The sequence below is a fragment of the Girardinichthys multiradiatus genome, chromosome 19 (assembly GCF_021462225.1).
Source record: "Girardinichthys multiradiatus isolate DD_20200921_A chromosome 19, DD_fGirMul_XY1, whole genome shotgun sequence".
Taxonomy (NCBI): Eukaryota; Metazoa; Chordata; class Actinopteri; order Cyprinodontiformes; family Goodeidae; genus Girardinichthys; species Girardinichthys multiradiatus.
Window position 1 is genome coordinate 8451288 of NC_061811.1, and position 20188 is coordinate 8471475.

Sequence of the window (20188 nt, forward strand, 5' to 3'; positions counted from 1 at the left end):
TGAAAAGACCCCTGAAGCACCTCTCAGGCAGGAACGCCTGTTGGAAAGGATTAAACTGAAAGCAGATGTGTGTGATTTTCTCTCCTCTGCAGTTTCTAACATTCAGAACCGTGATGCTTAAATGCAAACGAAGAGGATAAGCTTTTTACCAATCAGTTTCCAAATTTTTTTTTTATTCACAAATATAAGGCCAGCAAACTGTTGGTGTGTCAAAGGTCAACATTCGGACAACCGTATCATAAGTGACTTCTGTCCTGACTTCAATCAACAGAAAACATTTTTTAAAGCACACAGCCAACACCTCTTAAAGCAACAGAAGAAGCCGAGGCTGCCAGCGGGGTCCCAATTTCAGCCCACCATCATTTCCCTCCCTCATTCCTTCGTTTAACCCTGGGAATCAGTGTTGTCATACTGCTGGACTTGGGCCCAGCCCAGCCGTGTGAGCCGGTTTAACTAAACAAAAACACTCCCACCCTGAGCTGAGGACTCTGACCACACCAGGCCCCCATAAAAACAGCTCTGAGCCGGGTCAACATGCAGCTTTCTAACACAAAACACGAGTTTTCAGAGCTTTGCTGTCTGGTCTGTTTGTACTTGTTCAGGTTTCATAAAGAAAGAAAAGAATAGTGCCATCAGTTGGACACTAGGTGGTAATCTTGTGCTAAAAATGACTTCAAAATGTACAGTGCATTCAAAAAAAGGTCTACACAGAATTAACCGCATTCAAACTCATGTTAAAAAGGAGTCCTCACAGCAAAGGCCAAGACCCACAGGGAGCTTTCAGAGCATCAGAGATACGGTATCTAATTCTCAAAAAATGAGCAGCATCCATTTTTGATGTTGTTTAAAAAGGTATCAGTCATGGTGCAACAGGGACGATATTAAAAACTGGTTCCTCCAAAATAAATGAAAAGATGAGATGAAAACTAGTTAGGGAGGCTGCTGGTACCGGCTGTGAAGTGCATGTGACATCTCCTGTATTCTTGGCAACCTGCACATTTAAAGTCTGTTAAAAGCATGGGTGAAATGTGTTATGGATCTGATGAAATCAAGGTTGAACATTTTGGCCATAATTCCAAAAAGTGTGAAAACAGCACAGCACATCAGTAATACTCACACTATACCCACAGTGAAGCATGGTAAGGGCAGCATCAACCTGTGGGGATGTTTTTCTCAAGCTAGAATTGGGGCCTTTAATGAAGGAGAAGCGAGTCATGACTGACTATAAATACAAATAAGCGTTGGGACAAAACCTTCAGGTTTCTTTTGGCAAAACAACGACCCAAAGCATTCATCTGCATCTACAAAAAATAGCTTCATTAGAAGATCAAAGTACAGGAACAGCTAGAACCTCTCCTTTCTAAACAGGGCTGAGCACATGAGAAATCCTTGCAATCTGACAGATTTTGCCAAGAAGAGTTCAAGGGTGATCGCATAATGCGGTCACCCTATTTTACTTTGTCAGATTTTTGTGTTCCAATAGTTATACAAGTTCTAGATCACGAGAGGTGGAAAAAGCAATTTATTGTGGTTTCATTTAGTTTTAATAATTTCACACATTTCTTTATTCATTCCAGTTTTAAATAAATACATGTAGGAGAGTTTCAGGTCCACATCAAGGATGGTATTGAACACATCCAGCATGGAAAGCAGCTGATGATCTTTCCCTGTGAGTCTGTCCCACAAGGAGATGGATGTAAACATTCCTCCTCAAACAGCTGCAGCTTTCTGCAGCGTCGCCTAATTTCTGAGACTAAAAGCAGGAGACTGACGTCTGACTGAGCTTTTGAGAGGCAGCTTAAAGACGAACTAAACATCATTGTGATTGGAAACATGCAGAGCGTGTGGCTTTCATTAGCTGCAAGCCAGGACGCAGCAAAGAACAAGAGTGGCTCTCAGCATCATAACCGCTGCTGCCAATAAAACACATGTTTACACAGATGAGTTCTGATGAAGACATTTCAGTGGTTAAACAAGCAAACCCGTGTTTCTTTATGTAAGCAACTTCCCTTTCATTTAATGCTCACCGCTGAAAAATAATGAATCTCTTTGTTGTGTCTGCAGACAGAAGAAGAGCAGAAATCCATCAAGTAAAGACAAGAATAAAGATTCAAATGATTTCAGGAGAAAAATGGGATTATTTAAGAGAAAGTTTGAGAAATAAAAAAAAAGGAGATCATTATTGTCATTTAAATAAAGTGCATAATCACAATCACAGCTTTGGAACAGTAAAATCAACTTTAAAACCAGAAAAAATAACAAATTTGTTCTAAATTATGTCTGTTTTAAAAGTCAACATATAGAAAAAGTTTGTTGTAGGTTAAAAACAATGCAAAAAGATTAGTGTTCATCATTAAAAGTCCCTGAGGTGATGCTGATCCCTTTTACAATTCAGTTTCTTTGGTCCACATTTCCCTTTCTTTTCTGCTTTGGTCTCGGTTTTGGTCGGAGCGGGTTCAGGAGCTGAACACCCATGAGAGAATGATAACAGAGAGACTGGTAACACCCATTATCAACCCAAAAACCACCAGAAACATAGCCTAGAGAGACAAAAACAAACACCAGGTTAGCACCAGGAATAAAATGGTTAAAGGTAACAAACATGAAACTGTTCAGATTTACCCCGATGGAGTCGGCGGATTTCAGCGGCTGGCTGCTGATTTTAAGGTAGAATATGCCTGGAAAAACAAACAGTAGGCAGCTGGACATCGTTGATCCTAATAATAGAAGATAAAGAGGAAAGACTGAAGCTGCATGAAGGCAACAGGCAGCATATCTAACAGCAGCAGCTTCATAAACTGTTAGATCAGGGATGCAACATTAATTATGCATAAACTGTGTGGTTTTAGAAGCACAATCAATAGCTTGAACATTGACATGGTGGCTGCTTTTCATGTGTGTTGCTGGAAATAGATTCAGCATCATGTTCCAATAATGCATTTCTAGTATTGAATTCAATTCTAATTAATAAATGAAGCATGTCTCCACAACTTTGAGTTACCGGAAGGTGCCACGTTCATCTGTATAAACAGCATGGAAAAGTCCAGCTGTCCAACCGTTCTGGAAGGAGATGGGTTCAGGAACCCAGAGATGAACATATTTTGATGCAAAATCTGGAATCAACCCCTGAACAAAAGCTAAAAACCTTGTAAAGATGCCATCTGGAGAACATCATTACAAGTCTTAAGTAGTGGCAGCATCATGTTGTTGGGGTGCTTTGCTGCAGGACGAAGACATCAGCCAGGAAATTAAATTTTGGGCGAAAGGAGAACAAAGCCAACGTTTTGGATTGGCCATCACAAAGCTCAGATCTCAGACCCAAAAAGAATGTGTGGGCAGAACCGAAAAGGTCTGTGTGCAAAAACAAACACAGTCCACAGTTCTGCAGGAATGAGGCAAAATTCCAATGTATTCATTTATTACTTACCAACAACTCCAAACACATTCCTGATATCAGGCACAAAGATGGCCAGCATCAGCACCACGCTCAGGATGATCAGCGCTGAAACGATGTGGGTCAGCCAGGAGAAGTGGCGTCCTCCATACAGCAGGATCATCACAGCCTTACGGGCCTGCAGCATTCATGAAAAGGAAGCTTTCAACTTTAAAAGTGCTCACAGAGGAGAGAAATGTGAAACAAGCTGATTACTGTGACATCTAAACTGAAGATGATCCTCAGTCTGAGTGAGTTCAGAGGATGTGGGGGATTTGGGAACTCACAGGGAAGTGTATGAGTGGCACCGTGAGCACCACAGAGACGAGGATGGCCAGCCGAACCGTCATCACCATGATGTCCCGCGGCAGGTACCTTCCGTAGCCAAGCAGCAGCTCGGACGCTACATGACCTAAAAGGAGAAGAAGAATGAAGCAGCACAAACCGAGCAGGACATTGACCTAATGAAGTGTGTCCATGCAGGCTTACCATAGAAGGTGAGGTACCCGAACAGTGCAGAAGTAAAGTAAAGCAGGAAGCTGAGACCAATGCTGATGTTTGCAACCTTCTGCATCCTGGCTTTGGTTGGTCTGAAAGACAGCAGCCACTCAGTAAGTATAGTGGTTACATCGTGAGGATCAGAGGTTCTTATTAAATCTGCAGGGCTGACCGCTCCAGTTCGCTGTAGATTGGCAGGATGGCTGTGTGGCACAGAAAGGAGAAGGCCAGGGTGGGGATGGCGTAGGCACTCTGCAACGAACAGAAACAGCCATCATTAACATATTATCAGCTTACACTGTTGCAGAGACGCGAGACGGCAGGTGGGACAAAGTTTGACTTTCAGGGTTGGAATTATCTGGGCTCCTTGGCTTTTCCTGTGATGTCCTGTAAATTTATCCTACAGTGCATTTCATCAGATCCCCTTCCTCTGATACCCCAAAATAAAATCCAATGCAACCAATTTAAAGAAATCACTTAAGTAGTAGGAGAGTCCATCTGTGTGTGATGTAATCTCAGTGTAAATGTTCTTTGAAGGCCTTAGAGACTCGATAGAGAACATCTGTCAACAAACAGCACTAAGTGTGCAGGATGGGCAAGGACAGCATTAATCAGAGCAGAAGCCAAGAGACCCATGGTTACTCTGGATGGGCTGCAGAGATCTACCGCTCAGGTTGGACAATCTATTGACATAAAAATTTGCTCCACAAATCTGGCCTTTATGGAAGATGAAAGACAGCCACAGGAAGTCCATATGAAGAACTTCCTTCTTTATGATATTAAAATATTTTTTATAAAAAAACCAATTAATTTTAAAACACCTTGAAATTGAAAAGGGGATTAGAATCGATGGTTGGAGCTAAATACAGGGCAATCCTGGAGAAAACCAGTCAGAGGCTGCAAAAGACGTGAGGCTGGGGTGGAGGTTCACCTTCCAGCAGCATGACGTCTATAAACATACAACCAGAACTACGCTGGAATGGTTTAGATCAAAGCATACTAGTGCATTGACATGGCCTAGGCAAAGTCCAGACCTAAATCCTACTGAGAATTTGTAGCAAGATTTGAAAATGTATGTTCTTAGACACTCTGCATCCAACCTGACAGAGTTTGAACTATTTTGTAAAGAAAATTGGGTTCAGATCTCTGTCTCTTGGTGTGCAAAGCTGGCAGAGATATAGTGAAAGGTGGTTCTACAAAGTCTTGACCCATACTGGCTGAATACCAATGGTATACTGGCATACTATTCAGAATTTTATTTGTAGAAAATAATTTAAAATAGCATGTATCATTTTCCTTCCTCTACCTAGTTATGAATGTTTTGTGTTAGTAATTCACACAGAATCCCATTAAAATATGCTAAATTAATGATTTCAATCTGAAAAAGATACTTTTGAAGGGCACTAAACGCGAGTTGCATGTTTGGCCTCAGTGTGTGATATAAATAATAGGGGTAGCTGTAAGGGGGCGCTGGTCGCCATCTTCATTAAAACACAACAACCCATCATAGGTGAGAGTGTGACCCGTCAGCAGAGTGGCACGGATGGCATTCAACAACTTCTCACCACCAACTGCATATGTGCAGAGGATAGTTGAATATATACGCACCTTAACGGTAAGGATGAAGAGTTTGGGCGTACATTCTGAGTCAGACACATTTGATATCTGAAAAAACAAAAAAAAACAACAACAAAAGAAAGATTTCTTTAGATTTAAAACTTCTGCAGTTCCCCTGAAAATAGAAACACATTCTCACTGTTTGCCTTCACATCCTAAAAAAAGAAACAAAAAAAAATAACACAGAGGTAAAGTCATAAATAAACCCACGCTCAGTCTGAAGTTGTAGCTTGGTGTCGAATTTCTAAAAGTCAGAGTTCATTTCCAGGATCAGGAAAGGTCACCTGGACTTCCTTCCCTTAAGGACTGGCTTTATTCACCATGCAAAGCTCTGAGCAGCGCTCTCTGGTCCTCATCAACCAAATCTGACACAATCAGTAACCTCAACATCCTGGGTTTTCCTCCTAATCCGGTTGGCCTTGAACGTCTCGGCAAAAAAACTACCCACCTCAGACCTTTGGTCCAGCACCAGACAGAAAACTTTGGACGCGCCAACTTATTTGAAATTAAAGCACAGACAAAAAAAGTAATTGCTTCAGCAACAGTTAGTCCTTCTCTAAAGACACAAATACAGCAAATCTATACAGGGATAGATCAATATCATAATAAAGTAAAAACACAAGAATAGTACATTAGAAGACAGAAGAACAGCAGAACTTTCTCTGCTTAAATTACTGAAGCCATGGTTGCAACAGCAATCAGGAGCCAGAATGAGCCATAAATGCCACTAATCAATGCTGCAGGGCCCACCATCTGAAATGTCGCCACTGGTGGTCCTCTGTTAGTCACAGCTGCTGATCCAGACCAGAACCGCATTTACAGAACTTCAATGAACATGTTTCTAAAGCACGAGGACAGACACTGCAACAAGATTAAATAACCTTTATCAGAGGAGATGACAAAAATGATGTATTTAGTTGGGTTTTCAGTACAAAAATGCATTACCCCAAAAGCAGAATATAGAGATTAAAGTCAGAAAATATAGAAATATGAGTTGACTTTGACCTCTTTTTCCAGGGAATATTGTTCAGTTTGACATCTATCTAGAATTTTCTAGATTTTATTTTTAAATGTGTGATAAAATAATTCTCAGGGATTTTTCTTGTTCCACAATATTACCAAATCTTTTAGCTGGTCTGCTTTCACACACATGAAGTTACATTTCAAACCTAAACCATACGGTTTATTAGGATAATGCAACCTCTGTAGCTATAAAAGGTCTTCTAGGAAGGCTTCCCATGAGATTTAGTGGTGTATTAATGGGGATCTTTGACCATTGTTCCAGGGGTCAGACACTGATGCTGGATGAGAAGACCTGCTGTAATTCATCCAACCTGACTAAACCCTCCAGGTCCTTTATGGATCTTGCTTTGTGTACTGGTGCACAGTCTTGTTGAAGAACGAAGAGGCCATCATTAAATTGTTCAAACTATTGAGGTTTGCTGAAACATTAAGAGCTCTTCTCAGTGGAACTAAGGAGCTGAGTCTAACTCCTGAACAACAGAACCATAACATAATCCACACTGGACCAAACCTTACACCTGACACAGTGCAGTCAGGCAAGTGCTGGATTTCTTGGCAGCTGCCGAACTCAAGACTCATCCAGACACAGTCATTCCAGAGAACATGTCTCTACTGCTCTAGAGTCCAGCGGCAGCGTGCTTTACACCACTGCATCCAACACCTGTAAGGCCATTGATACCCATCCAATGAAACTCTCTACTTGCTGTTTTTGAGCTTTTCTGAAGACCACGTGTGGCTTAGTGGTCTGCAGCTACTGACTCTGTAGAACGTTGGTGACCTCTTTGCCTCAGCCTTCACTGACCCCTCTCAGTGACTTTACCTGGCCTATCACTTTGTGGCTGAGTTGCTGTCATTTCCAATGGTTTCCACTTTCTTATAATACCACTAACAGCTAACTGTGGAGTTTTTAGCAGCGAGGTAATTTTATGACTGGACTCATTGCACAAGTGGTATCCAGTCATGGTACTAATACCGCTCCCGAGAGCGACCCATTTCTCCATAAATGTCTGTAGCTGCAGTCTGCAGGCCTAGGTGCTGGATTTTACACACCTGTGGCCACAGAAGTGACAGGAAGTTAATGGTTTTAAGGGGTGAGTGAATACATTTGGCAATGCATTGGATAAATCATTAGAATAAAAGAAACTGAACAAATACTGAACATTAATATATTTAACATGGCTTATCCATCTGCTACAGACACCTACAGAATGGTACAACTATTTTACTGTATTGAACTGAACCAAGTATTTCTGTTCTGAAGCAACTGTTTATGTTCACCTTCTTGAAGTCTGAAAGCATTGTGACATTGTGAGGAAGGGGGCAAGGGATGGACCACTTCTTCACCACAACCTGGAAACAAGACAACAATGGAACAAGTCAACATGGGAAGAAATACAGTCAACAGATGGTTAAAGGTTTAGGTCGGAGCTCACCACAACTGTAAAATACAGCATAAAGATAAAGGCGAGGCTGCTGGTGTAACCCAGGAATCCTTTGGTGCGTGGGAGAGAGAGATCCAGTAAGACAGAGTGATTCAAACCAGTTAGAGCTGGGGAAAACGCTGCTTTTTTGTTTGGAAACTTACCAATTTTGGGCAACATTGCTAGAGGCACAACTACACAAACTGTGATGATGATGAGAAGTAACCTGCCATCTTCATACCAGGCATTTCTGCAAAACACAAACCATAATGTTTTAAAAATCAAGCGTGAAGTACAGCAGATTTTCAGAAATGTCAGAGCAACAGCAGCAGACTAATCTGCCATGCTTTAAGATGAACCGGCTCTGGAAATCTGTTTCCATTGTGTGCTCAAATACGAAGCGACAGATTCGTCACGTGGAATGAATTAAAGGCTTTAGCTCTTCCAAATCATAACAATCATGTAGTTCACATGCTGACGGTGTGTCGCTCCATCAGATGAGACCACATTTCTCTTTCAGGGATTCCAGAGAGGGGAACAATATTTTCTTTTTCTGAAGGACAGCCTTGGTGGTTTATTCAGGATTGTGCAAGAGGCGGGAGTGGGGGGTGGCCAGTGTAGTGACACATGTGGAAGGCATGCCGGCTCCGCTTGGGTCGGAGCCGGGTGGGAAGGGTCCTGGCTGTCGCTGCTCTGTGTTGGACTGCATTGCAGGGTCATAAGGGACTGGCTCCACGGCTGTTTACTGGGCTCCTGCCATCAGCAGCACCTGCTGCGACCACATCAATACCCGCTGACCCCTGTCTGGCCGCTTCACAGCTGTGTCTTTACCATCGGCGCTGGTGGATCCGTCCTTGTGTCTACCTGGTTCATGTCCCATAACTAGATGTCAGGTGGGACGTCTGCTGTGACCCCAACAATCTTTGATCAGTGCCACTTCAACAGAGGTTTGGATGAAGCACTTAAAAACTATTTAGACATAAATGTTTAAAAGAATAAAAGACCCTAATGAGGACTAAATGTCAGGAGGAATTAAGCTTACTGTAGAGAGATCATCAGTGAGATGATGCTTCAACATGTCTCAGCCCTGCAGCTGCCACCAACTGGTTGTTATTTTCCTGATTAATCTATAAGACTAACTTTCGTCATAAATATTCAACTTAATGTAGTGCAAGTATGTTTTACAAAAAACTTCATCTCCAACATTTATTTCATATGACTAAATAAAATATAAACTTAGTTTTGGACTCTGTGTGAAAGGATTAGGACATCCCATCAAATATTGAGTTTGTTATTAAGAAATGTTCACATATTGATGTCTAATCTATTAAAATTCAGTGATTTTATTGCACCTGCTCAAAAATTGAAGATAACAAAATTAAGTTTTTTTAACTATCGAAAAAGTTAGGACACCCTAAACGGTGGTATTTCAAATTCTTTCAAAGGTCTTAAACAGCTCTTTAGATGTTTTTATCCTCACTTCAACAATCAGGAGCTCAAGGCTAAATGTTTGAGGTTTCAAACAGGGCAAACCTCTTAAAAAAGTTGAGTAATGATCTAATCATGTGCTCCTGATGGGATATGCCTGTGTGGGATTTTGGTCATTTAGAGTGGGAATTCATATGGGGGTGTCCTAATTTATTCATTACTAGAAATTGATTATTTTTTCGATTACATGAAAGAAGGTTTAATAGGCATTTCCTTTAGTTTAAATTGTTTGGTTCCCTTACATAACATCAGTTTTATATGTATATGTATTAAGTGCAACCTTTAGCACAACAGTAATTGAAGTGTGAACTGGAAATAAGTTGAAACTGGACTCAGTTCAGTCATGAGTGCAACTCAGAAGGAAAGAAAATATTTTTCTATTCAATTGTTTATGTAGAATGGAATAATGGAGACTATTTCTATGTTACTTACAAACGACTAATGACTAACTGTTCGTATAATTTAGCTTGTCTGGTTTAAATTTGAAATCATTTAAGAAAATAACATCATCTACACAGTTAAATGTGATTAAAACGGGATGAAGTCAAACAGGTTAGCTTGACTGCATAAAGTCTGCACATTACCACACACAGGCATGAGTGAATGGCTGAAATATGGATCTAAACATTTCCATAAATACTTATGTTTAGAAAATAAGCAGAAATATGATGGATTGACAACTTGTCTAAAGGCCAGGATGCTTTGAAAACAACCTTCAAGTCATCTGCTTTGTTGGCTCTGGTGTCTCTAATCTTCCTCTTGACAATGCTCCATATTTTCTCCATGGTGTTCAGGCCAGGCCAGTCTGCTGCCTTGACTGGGAACTTCAGAAAACCCAGTGGACCAACATCAACAGATGACATTGCATCTCAAACCATCGCTGACAGTGGAAACTTTACACTGGACTTCAAGCAACGTGGATTCTGACCCTCTTCACTCATCCTCCAAGCTTGGGGACCTTGATTTCCAAATTAAATGCAAAGTTCACTTTTATCTGAAAAGAGGACTTTGGACCAATGACAAACAGTCCAGTTCATTTTCTCTGTAGCCCAGGTAAGATGCTTGTAGCCCATATGTTGATGTAGTTCCTCCAAATTCTTGAATGGATTTTGCTCGACAATCCTCTCAAGGCTGCAGTTATCCCTGTTGTATCTTTCTTCCACACTTTTTCCTTCCACTCAACTTTCTATGAATATGTTCGGATACAGCCCTCTGAACAACCAGCTTCTTAACCAATGACCTTTTGTGGCTTATAATAACAGTCTTCTGAACACCTGTTGAGTCAGCAGTCTTCCCCATGAAGTGTACACCACTGACCCAGACTGAGAAACCATTTAGAGGCTCAAGATAACATTCGAGATGTTTTGAGTTACTTACTTAGCTGATTCAGGTGTGAGACCATGAGTTTTCAATATTTAACTTTTTCAGAACATTCTAATATTTGGAGACAATTAATTTTGGGTTTTATTATCTGTAAGCTATAATCATCAAAATTATGAAAAAGAAAAAAAGATCTTGTAATATTTACCCTAATATCTGCAGCCTTCATCTACAGAACTTTCTTCAAGAAAAATGATTTGGATTTATAAACAAAACAAAAGTTACATTGTTTTTGAAAATTCTTAAAAAGATCATTTTCACAAAATTATGTGCCGGATTAAAATATTGATGTCGACGGCTCATTATAGATGATTTCCCCTGGGAAGAACAGGTCTCCACTCTCCACACAAACCTGAAGATTAGCGTGAATCTGAAAAAATGTTTCCTGAGCCCATAAACATAAAGAGTGAACCCGGAAAGACAAACTTCTGCAGCAAACAAGAGCTTTCATTTTACTGCATGATGACAGTGACTCGACATGTTCACTCATTTATTCGGGCTTTGATGGAAGTGAATGTGCTCCTGTTAACATCCCAAAGCCCCTCATAAACAGAAGCGTTTTGTTCCCCTCCACAGCGAGCCATAATTAGAATGGCAAAACTGATATCCCCTTGTATCAGTCTGATTCTGGGAACATGTGTGAGAGATTTGGGGGTGGAGGAGTGAAAGGAGCGTGCTAATATGGAGCAGCTGTGTGTGGAAGAGTCAGATGTTGAGGGATGGGGGCTGAGAGCTGCTACAAGTTCTGCTTAAACTGGTGTGGCCAATAATAAAGAGATATACGTTGGCCAGGGGACCGTGCTCTGTGAGGAGGGGGTGCTGCAGGATCATCCATAAAGGCCGATGATGGATTCAGACTGCTGATGGGTCATAGAGTGCCTCGCAAAGCGTTCAAACCCCTGGAGTTTTTCCAAATTTTGGCAAATTACAACTGCGAATACCATTGTGACCTATTGGGATTTTATGTAACTGAACAAAGTAGTGCATAATTGTGAAGAGAAATTTGAAAAGTGTGGTGTACATATGTATCCAGCCCCCCAAGAAAATACGTAATAGAATCAGGTTAGGTGGATGGTCATGTCATGGTAGGCTGCGTACAGAGCTCTGTGAGACGTTCAAAGCTTGTTTTATAACTTAACTCTGCTTTAAACCACTCCGCAGCTTTCTCCAGGACCTGTCTGCTGTGTTCCTTGGTCTTAATGATGGTGTTTGTTCATTAACCTTCTCCAAAAAACCTTTGAGGCCTTCACAGAACAGTTGGATTTTTACTGAGATTAAATGAAACATGGGAGGAGTCTATTTACTAGCGGTGAAACGGTACATGTATTCGTACCAAAAATGTATGTCACAATACGCATTTTGTGAACTTCACTGAATTACTCCCCGGAAACAACGTCAAGGTGAATGCAAACTGAACTGATACTGGAGAAAGATCAGCTAAAGTCCAAATGCAGCTGCCTCAAACATGTGAGATGAGACAACACAGTGTTACTGTCCTCAGTCCCTCTGACCAGACAAGATTTCCCAACAGTTGTGGTTTTATGGTGCATTCAAGTACATCTCGAGGAATGTGGCAAAATGTGGGAATGTTCAAAGGATGTGAATATTTTAACAAGGCACTAAGTTTCATGAATGGTTTACCGTTGATGCCTAACGATGCTCAGCAGACAGACCTTTGCATTGAGGGTTGTGAGACATCTGACGTTTTGTAGTGCAAAATTGTCAAATCTGATTTATTTGAAGGACAAAAGAACAGGATGGACTTATATGCTGTTAATTTAAATAACTGCTTCAGTCATCTACTTTGTGACTTTTACATTTTTTTTATTTTGAGGAGAATGCATGAACCCACCCTGCGTATTCTGTGTTCAGGAAGCTGCTGATGGCTGCAGGAAGCTCCGACTTCAGGATGAACAAGTAGGAAGACATGGCTGAGGGGAGAGGAGGAAAACAAAATTACATCACAGAAAAGAAACAAACCAAATGCAGAATAATTGTTAACCAAGATCACAGCAGGCGGCCGAATGCTGCCAAAGCAGGGTGGGGTGTATTTAAGGGAAAAGGGAGGGGGCTTCCACAGCATGGGTGGGTAATTCTGGGAGATCCCCAGTAAAGCCCTAAGTTTGAAGGAGCAGACATAACGCAGGTCTTCAAATTATTGCAGAGCGGTCAGGTCAGGATGGGAAATCGGGTGAGGAAGGAGGAGGAGGGAGCAGGAATGCTAACAGTAATGATCTCTGACGCTAATCCAGGTACTTCCAACCTTTCTTCACCTCGCTAGGAAACAGGATACTTCCGTTTTCCTCAGACAGCCAAACGAACAGAGGATCGGTTCACTTCCTGTAAATCAGCTCTCTACCAGGACAGCAGGGAATGGGATAAGGAGCTCCTAAAGAACAGCACATACTTGGTCTGAAGAAGCACTCCACATGCAGTGTGTGCTCTGCCCTGAATTTAAGGGATTTAAGATTTGACAAGCCAGGTAAATGCAAGTCTAGCTGGGACCTTACTGCCCTGGGCCGGGTCTTTAAATAATCCCAGCCCTAATCCCTTAGATCCTGTGTTTGTTTGTAAAAGAAAATTCCTCCAATAACGCTCTCTCCCACACAGACACAAGCACACTCTCCCTCTGAATAACACATGCCATTTCTGAGCGCTAACTTTTGCATTCAGAGATCCTTGACTTCTTGATTAAAAGTTTCAGTACTTCATTTGTTTGCATACAAGTGCTGATAAGGCAGCTTGACTTGTGCAGATGCAGATTTACTTCTCTGTTTTTTTTTTGCAATAGACATTGTTGGTCCATCACCCAGTGAAGTGGATTTACGGATGTACTTATTGTTCCTATATGCAGGGTTCCTGCACATTTCCCATGTCAAAACTCCACATTTATCCAGACTCCAGAGATCCCAGGCCCAGTTCTATGCAAAGCTTTGCAATGAATGTAGACAGATATTACTACAGTGGTAAGAGTTGGAATAATGAAGCTACAAAAACAATGGATGGACGGATGGATACAGCATTTAGTCAATAAGATAAGGAGTATGGAAACAAACATTTTTAAAAAAACTTGAATTGGATCCCAGACTGTTAAGGAACCCGCATATCAGACTTGCTTAGCCAAGAAGTTTCACATCAATAACAAATCCATCAATGTTAACAACCACCCCCCCGAAAAAAACAATATTAAAGACACTCAAGGAACATATACAACAGCCAGGATGCAGTGGTTTAGTTTCATGCAACTGGTTACTCTGAGCACAGTAAGCACTTCTATGGGAATCAGAGGTGAGATAATACTTACACGACTAAACAAAATGGCCCTCGAGTGAACAAAGAGGACGGTTATTGGCCAAGTGGTAAGAAAACAGACACTGATAATCAACATGCATGTAATGTTAAAGTAGTATTGAGGTGAGCCTTCTGTGTGTGGTCAGCAAATTGCTGCAGAGTGTATCCAACATGAGACAGAACCGCTTTTATTGTATTAAGAGCCAGGACAGAGGCAAGCTGCGAGAGCCATGAGGTGGTCAGTAATTAAGGTCAATTGGCTGCTCAGCCTTTGGCAGCACAGATGAATGTTTACCCAGAGTGAGGCTAATTGCACTCTTATAAAAAGGAGCTGGGGGCCTGGACAGATACACTCTGGAGAGCCGGCTCTCACACTCCTGCACACGGTGCCCCATGCTGAGAAAACACCAACACATCAGAGGACACGGCAGTAATCTACTCAGCCGAGCTACTAATGACGGTGGAGCAGCTCCTCGGCTCTGAGCTGTCTGAGGAGAAGCACCGTCTGTGGTCGAGTGGATGCAGGGAGGGATCCCAATAAGCTACTCTCCACATACAGGGTGGGAGTGGGTTTTACCATCAGCGCTCAATTAGGGGCGAAGTCATGTTTCAGGCCCAGGGGAGGGGGCGGAGAGGACGGTGAATACAGGGTCAGAGGTTATCAGGGAATCTAGATAATGGCCTCTCAGTGGGGAGTGATGAGGAAAGAGGGTAGAACCTCAGCAGAGAATGCTCTGTTCACCAGCAGGAGGCGATATCTGCCTCCAAAATAAACAAACTGTCCCTGCAGCATTCATCAGCCCAGTCACAGCTCTGTTTCTCATAAAAAAACATGAAAACAATCAGTTTCTGTGCAGCACGTCAGAAATAACATCTGTTACTTCATGTAGGACGGAAGGCCAACTTACCGCCGATATTTTGGATGAGAATAACCAATCCAACTAAAACCTGGAGAAAGAAAACAAGGAGAAGAGTAAATATCCCGGTCAAACTGAAAACAGGAGAACCTCACAGCATGTGACTTACTTTTCCTGGTTTTTTTAAGGCTTTTTCTCCAAGTTCTTCATAGGAGTTGATACCTACAGCAAATTAACAATAATAACATAAAAATAAATAAATGTGAGTAGTTTACCAGGTTGAGTTGGGGAGTTTACTCGAGGCTCTGACAATTTGTTCAGAAATTTTTTACATACTGTTCAGACATATATGGCTGAAACCAGATATTTCCATGCACTGTATAAACAGAGGATCGGTTCACATGACATTTTCTCTCATAGCCTGAGATTAAATCAAACTAAATTTATTTCTATTTGCTAAATGCCAGGATACCGGAGTTTTCAGAGGTTTAGACACATTTATTCAGTAGAACTGCCTTGGTTTGGGTTTCCTTCCACAAGTCTAACACAACGGTTTGCTGGAATTTTGGCCCATTCTTCCTGACAGAACTGACATATCTGCGTCAGGTTTGTAGGCCTGACTGAGTAACACCAGTTCTTATGGGACTGAGATCAGGACTTTGTAATGGCCACTCCAAAATACTGACTTTGTTGTCCTTTTGTAACTCATTTGACCGCATGTTTAGGATTATTGTAAGCCAAATATATACCCAAGCTTTAAGTGTCTGGCTGGATTCTCGAGATGCTTCTTAAATATTTCCACATAATGTTCTTTCTTTCCTCATGATGATGATGCATTCTACTTTATGAAGTGCACCAGCCCCTCCTGCACCAAAACACCCACACAACATGGTGCTGCCATCCCATATTATAGCTGAGATGCTGATCTCAAGCTTGCAAGCTTCCCCCTTTCTGCTCCAAATGTGACAATGGTCAATATCGTCAAAAACTAGTTTAATCAGACCACAGGACATGTTCAAAAATTAAGGTCTTTGTCCTTTAATGCATTTTCAAACTGTAATCTGGGTTTTTCTGTTGCTCTGAAGTATTTGCTTATTTCTTGCTGAGTGGCCTTTGAGCTATTTCTTCCAGGTTTACCCTGTTCCAGAGTGAGCATCAATCTGGCGTTGCTGCAGTTGATCAGATCCAGGTTCAGCAACATTAAGAGCCCAGAGAATGAGGTCAGCTGACTACCTGAATATACTGAATGACCAAGTTAGTCTATCATTGAATTTCTTCTTCCCTGATGGCACGGGTGCATCCCAAGAAGACAATACCAGCATTCATTGGTCTGAAATTGTGAAAGAGTGGTTCAAGGACGAGATGCCACAGCAAAGGTGTGCGGTAATAAAAGCTATGGGCAGTCCAACAAAAAATATTGGAGTGTGGACTTGTTTTAGGGAAGGGGAGAATCAACTGGTTGAACAGATAAAAGTGACATCTCAGTCATCTCTTCCTGATATCTAACCTGTTTACGTTTGATCTTTTATGATGAAGCAGTGTTTTTGAGATGCTTCCTTAAAATATATCCACAGATGTTCCACCAATTAACTCAAATGTTCTGAATTAACCTATCAGAAGCTTTAAAAAATCCAGGACACCATCTGGGCTCTCCTAAAGAGTTTCAAGGCAAAATAATCTTATTGGATGTGAACTTCTTAATTTAAAAATATAAAATAAATCTCTGAAAACTGCTCTGTTATTTTTCTGGCATTTAGCAAATAAGAGATAATGTTAGTAATTGTAGCTGACCTGAAACAGGACAAGTTTAGTCTGATTTCATGTTATCTTAAAATCTGTAAATTCACTTAGTGGTAATCAACTGTCTACATGTCCCACTGTTGCCTTTGCTTTTTATCTTGTCTTTGAGCTCCTTTTTTTACTCATTAGTCAAGCATCACCTGATTAGGTCACAATCAGGACTTGAGTAATTACTAAATACAAACAACACTACAATAATAAAAGTTTTGCAACAAAATGATTAAATCTGAGGAAAAGGAAGAGCAATTCAGGGTGTGAACTCTACACGAATCCATGAGGTAAACCTACAGGGATTTAGCTAAGGTTAGACAGTTCTATTCTCTCACCTGTTTGGTCACAAAGCTTCAGAAGCAGATGGATGGAGTACGCTGCAAGGCTGGACACCAGTACTAACAGGATGCTGGGAAAAAAGGGTGAGCTAATAGCTATTAAAAATTTTTTTGGAAAGAAAGGAGCACGCTCTTACCAAAATCCAACTATCCCTGTGCTGGCCATGGCATAAGCCAGACCCAGTATTCCACTGCCCATGACTGCATTCATCAGGTTGAACACAGAGGAGGCGAAGGAGGCTCCAGTAGCTCTGGTCTGCACCGATCCCTGAACATACAGAAGAATAAAAACAAGTAAAACAGCAGTCATAAAGACAAACCACTGACAAAGTAACCTACTCAGACGATTCCTCCCAACAGTGCAAAGAACAACTGGTCCGGCTTGTTGATGGATGTCATAAAACAACACTGCAGGATCAGGGCATGGAAACGGGATTGGATGGGGTGGGATTTAAGTTGCTGGCTGCAGGACAGCTGCCTGAGCTCAGGATAAGGGGAGCTGGGCCAACTGCTTGACCTCTCTAATGGGGGATATCCTGGACAGAACAAGTGGCAACTCTGGTGTCAGTGTCACAACAAGCTTGGATTGACCTGCAGGCCGCTCGGTCTGATTCACCCTGTTACAGTACTGAAAGACAGGAAGTGCACTGCAGCAACCAGATGGGGGCGAATAAAGACTAGATGTAGAGTGAAAAATAGTCCTGCAGGGTTAAACTGAATCACCAACAAATACGGAAAATGTACTTTAAAAGTAAACATGCAGAGAGGTGTGCTTGGCACAAGCTCATCGCCACCGAGTCACACTGGGGTGCAGCATATCAAAACCAACAAGACATTTCAAATCACAACTTTCAGCACAATTTAAATAGCAAAGGATAGCTACAATACAATATTTGTTGGGCCATTATATTATAGATGACATGCATTCACGCTCTGAATCTGACAAATACATGTTGCACCCCCCCAATACAGATTTTAATGACCCAGATACAAATGTTAACAGAAAGTGAGGAGATTTCATGATTAAAAGAGAGAAGTAGAGGTAATCTGGCATAATTGCTACTAATATTGTCATTGCAGCATTTGAGACATTAGAATATGTCAGATATTTCCTAATATTGTGCCGCCTTCACAATGTTGCATCACTCATCACATGAAATGGGCCTAAAAACACCTTCAGATTTATCAATACAAACAACATTCCTATAAATTTACCACATAACTGAGGAGAGTTCACATTAATACAATTACATTTTATTTGCTTTTTATTAAACAAGTTCTGATCTTTCTTTCATGTAATAACATAGGAGAGACAGACAAGATTTATATATTTGACCCTCAGCAGGGAAATTCACAGTGTCAGCCGCAAAGCACACAGAAACACATATTAATAACAATATGATAATAATCATAATCATAATAATAATAGCTCTACAGCAGACAAAACACTATATGGAAAACCTGTATGGTAATGATGAAACAGGAAATAAAATTCATAAATTTAAAACCATACTGACGTAAACTACTCCTGTAAATGTTGCTTTTTACATGTGTGCTTCTGGTTATTACATTATTTGCTCAGCTCATTTTGGTGTGGTCATTTTTTGGAACAGACACAAAAACTTTGAGGCAAGAAGATTTTCATAGCTTGTTCTGTCATTTAAACTCGCAATATTTGCCATATAATTACAAAATTGAAGGTAAATGGCTTCAACTTGGATCCATTTTTCATTAGCAAGCTAAAAGTCATGTGGTGGGTGGTTTAAAAAATATCAACAGCTCAGTAGGGGTCGGTTAACTTGTGAACACAATAGTTTAAAATACAGTCCTGGAATGTCGAATGTGTACTCATTTGCTTTTGTGGGTTTAGCAAAACGCAACATTACTGAAGTCATGTAAATACATGGAATAATTAGCTATAATTTCTAAAACAAATACAACTGGTTCAGATTCATTGTCTAAATAGAAAGTGTATTAGCTGGTATAGATTTCCAAAATAATTGATATCTCTGACAAAATAAAAAGCTATAAAACAACAACAAAAATGTATCTTTTTCTAAACGCATCGATAACTACAAGGATAACCAACCCTGCAATGTGTCTGGTTGTCACAGCGTGTCATTGATAGTTAATTACTTATAATTAATGCAAAAAGGAACTAGACGACCTTTCTGAGCCAGCAATATAGGCTTTGATTTAAATGAAAGAACTGTTACTCTAGGATGTTTGAATGAAGAATAATTAATGCAAGAGAAAAAGTAAGTAACAACCAACCCTGTTTACCCAACTATGCAGAGATCTCTTTCTAATGGTTATGAGAAAGAAATAAAGTGTTTCTACATAGTGACAACAAAAACAGTCTTCACATGTTAATAGTTTTATGCATGTTTCAAAGTGTCTTTCAAACACTGCAAGCAGAAATAGAAATTTCAGCAGCAAAAGCACTGACTGAATCAAGTACTTTAAAACGTGGCACCCTTTACATAAGATGGAAAAACATGAAGAAAGTCAGATCAAACTATGTAAACATTAGTGTGGAAATTGAAGTTAAAATAAATATTAAGACAGTAAATGTTCTGTTTGCAAAATCAAAACAGAGGTAGGTTTATTTAAACGCTTGCTTGCAGTGAGAGGACTGCTGACCAAAACTGAAGACTCAAAGGAAACTGAAAAAGTGAAGTTCAACTCATGTGATGCTGACCATAAATCCGAGGCAAAGGAGCAAATCACCACTGAAATCCTTATTTTACAGATAAATACATGTGACCGACAGCGGTTAAATAAATGCCGAGTTAAATACTCACATTTCCTAACAGCGGAGTCCTGTCGCTGACAGCTGAGCCGCTTTCTGAGACTTTGGAGTAAACGTCAGGCCGCTCACTGCTGTTGACGCTCATCCTGATAAAAACAGATAAAAACACAGAAACAGCTTCTCTCTCTGTCGTTATGCGCCCATCGTCTCCTGGAGCCTCCTTAAAGCCGCCGCTTGTCGGCCAGTCAGCTGATATTTATGAGACGCACCAGAATCCCATCACTTCCGGTTCAGTCGCA

At 40.8% G+C, this 20188-nt stretch overlaps 1 protein-coding gene across 1 annotated transcript; it reads right to left on the reverse strand.

Moving 5' to 3' along the window:
• Positions 1-1504: 1504 nt before the first annotated feature.
• slc38a6 (solute carrier family 38 member 6) lies at positions 1505-20163 on the reverse strand. The gene is made up of 16 exons (XM_047344721.1): positions 19942-20163; positions 17275-17405; positions 17135-17208; positions 15178-15230; positions 15060-15099; positions 12713-12791; positions 8157-8242; positions 8005-8063; positions 7850-7921; positions 5540-5596; positions 4104-4183; positions 3923-4023; positions 3721-3845; positions 3428-3572; positions 2623-2717; positions 1505-2540 (listed from the first exon to the last, which is right to left on the reverse strand). Exons 1-16 carry the CDS (start codon positions 20032-20034, stop codon positions 2457-2459), a joined length of 1374 nt encoding a protein of 457 aa, XP_047200677.1. The 5' UTR covers positions 20035-20163; the 3' UTR covers positions 1505-2456.
• Between the last annotated feature and the right edge of the window lie 25 nt (positions 20164-20188).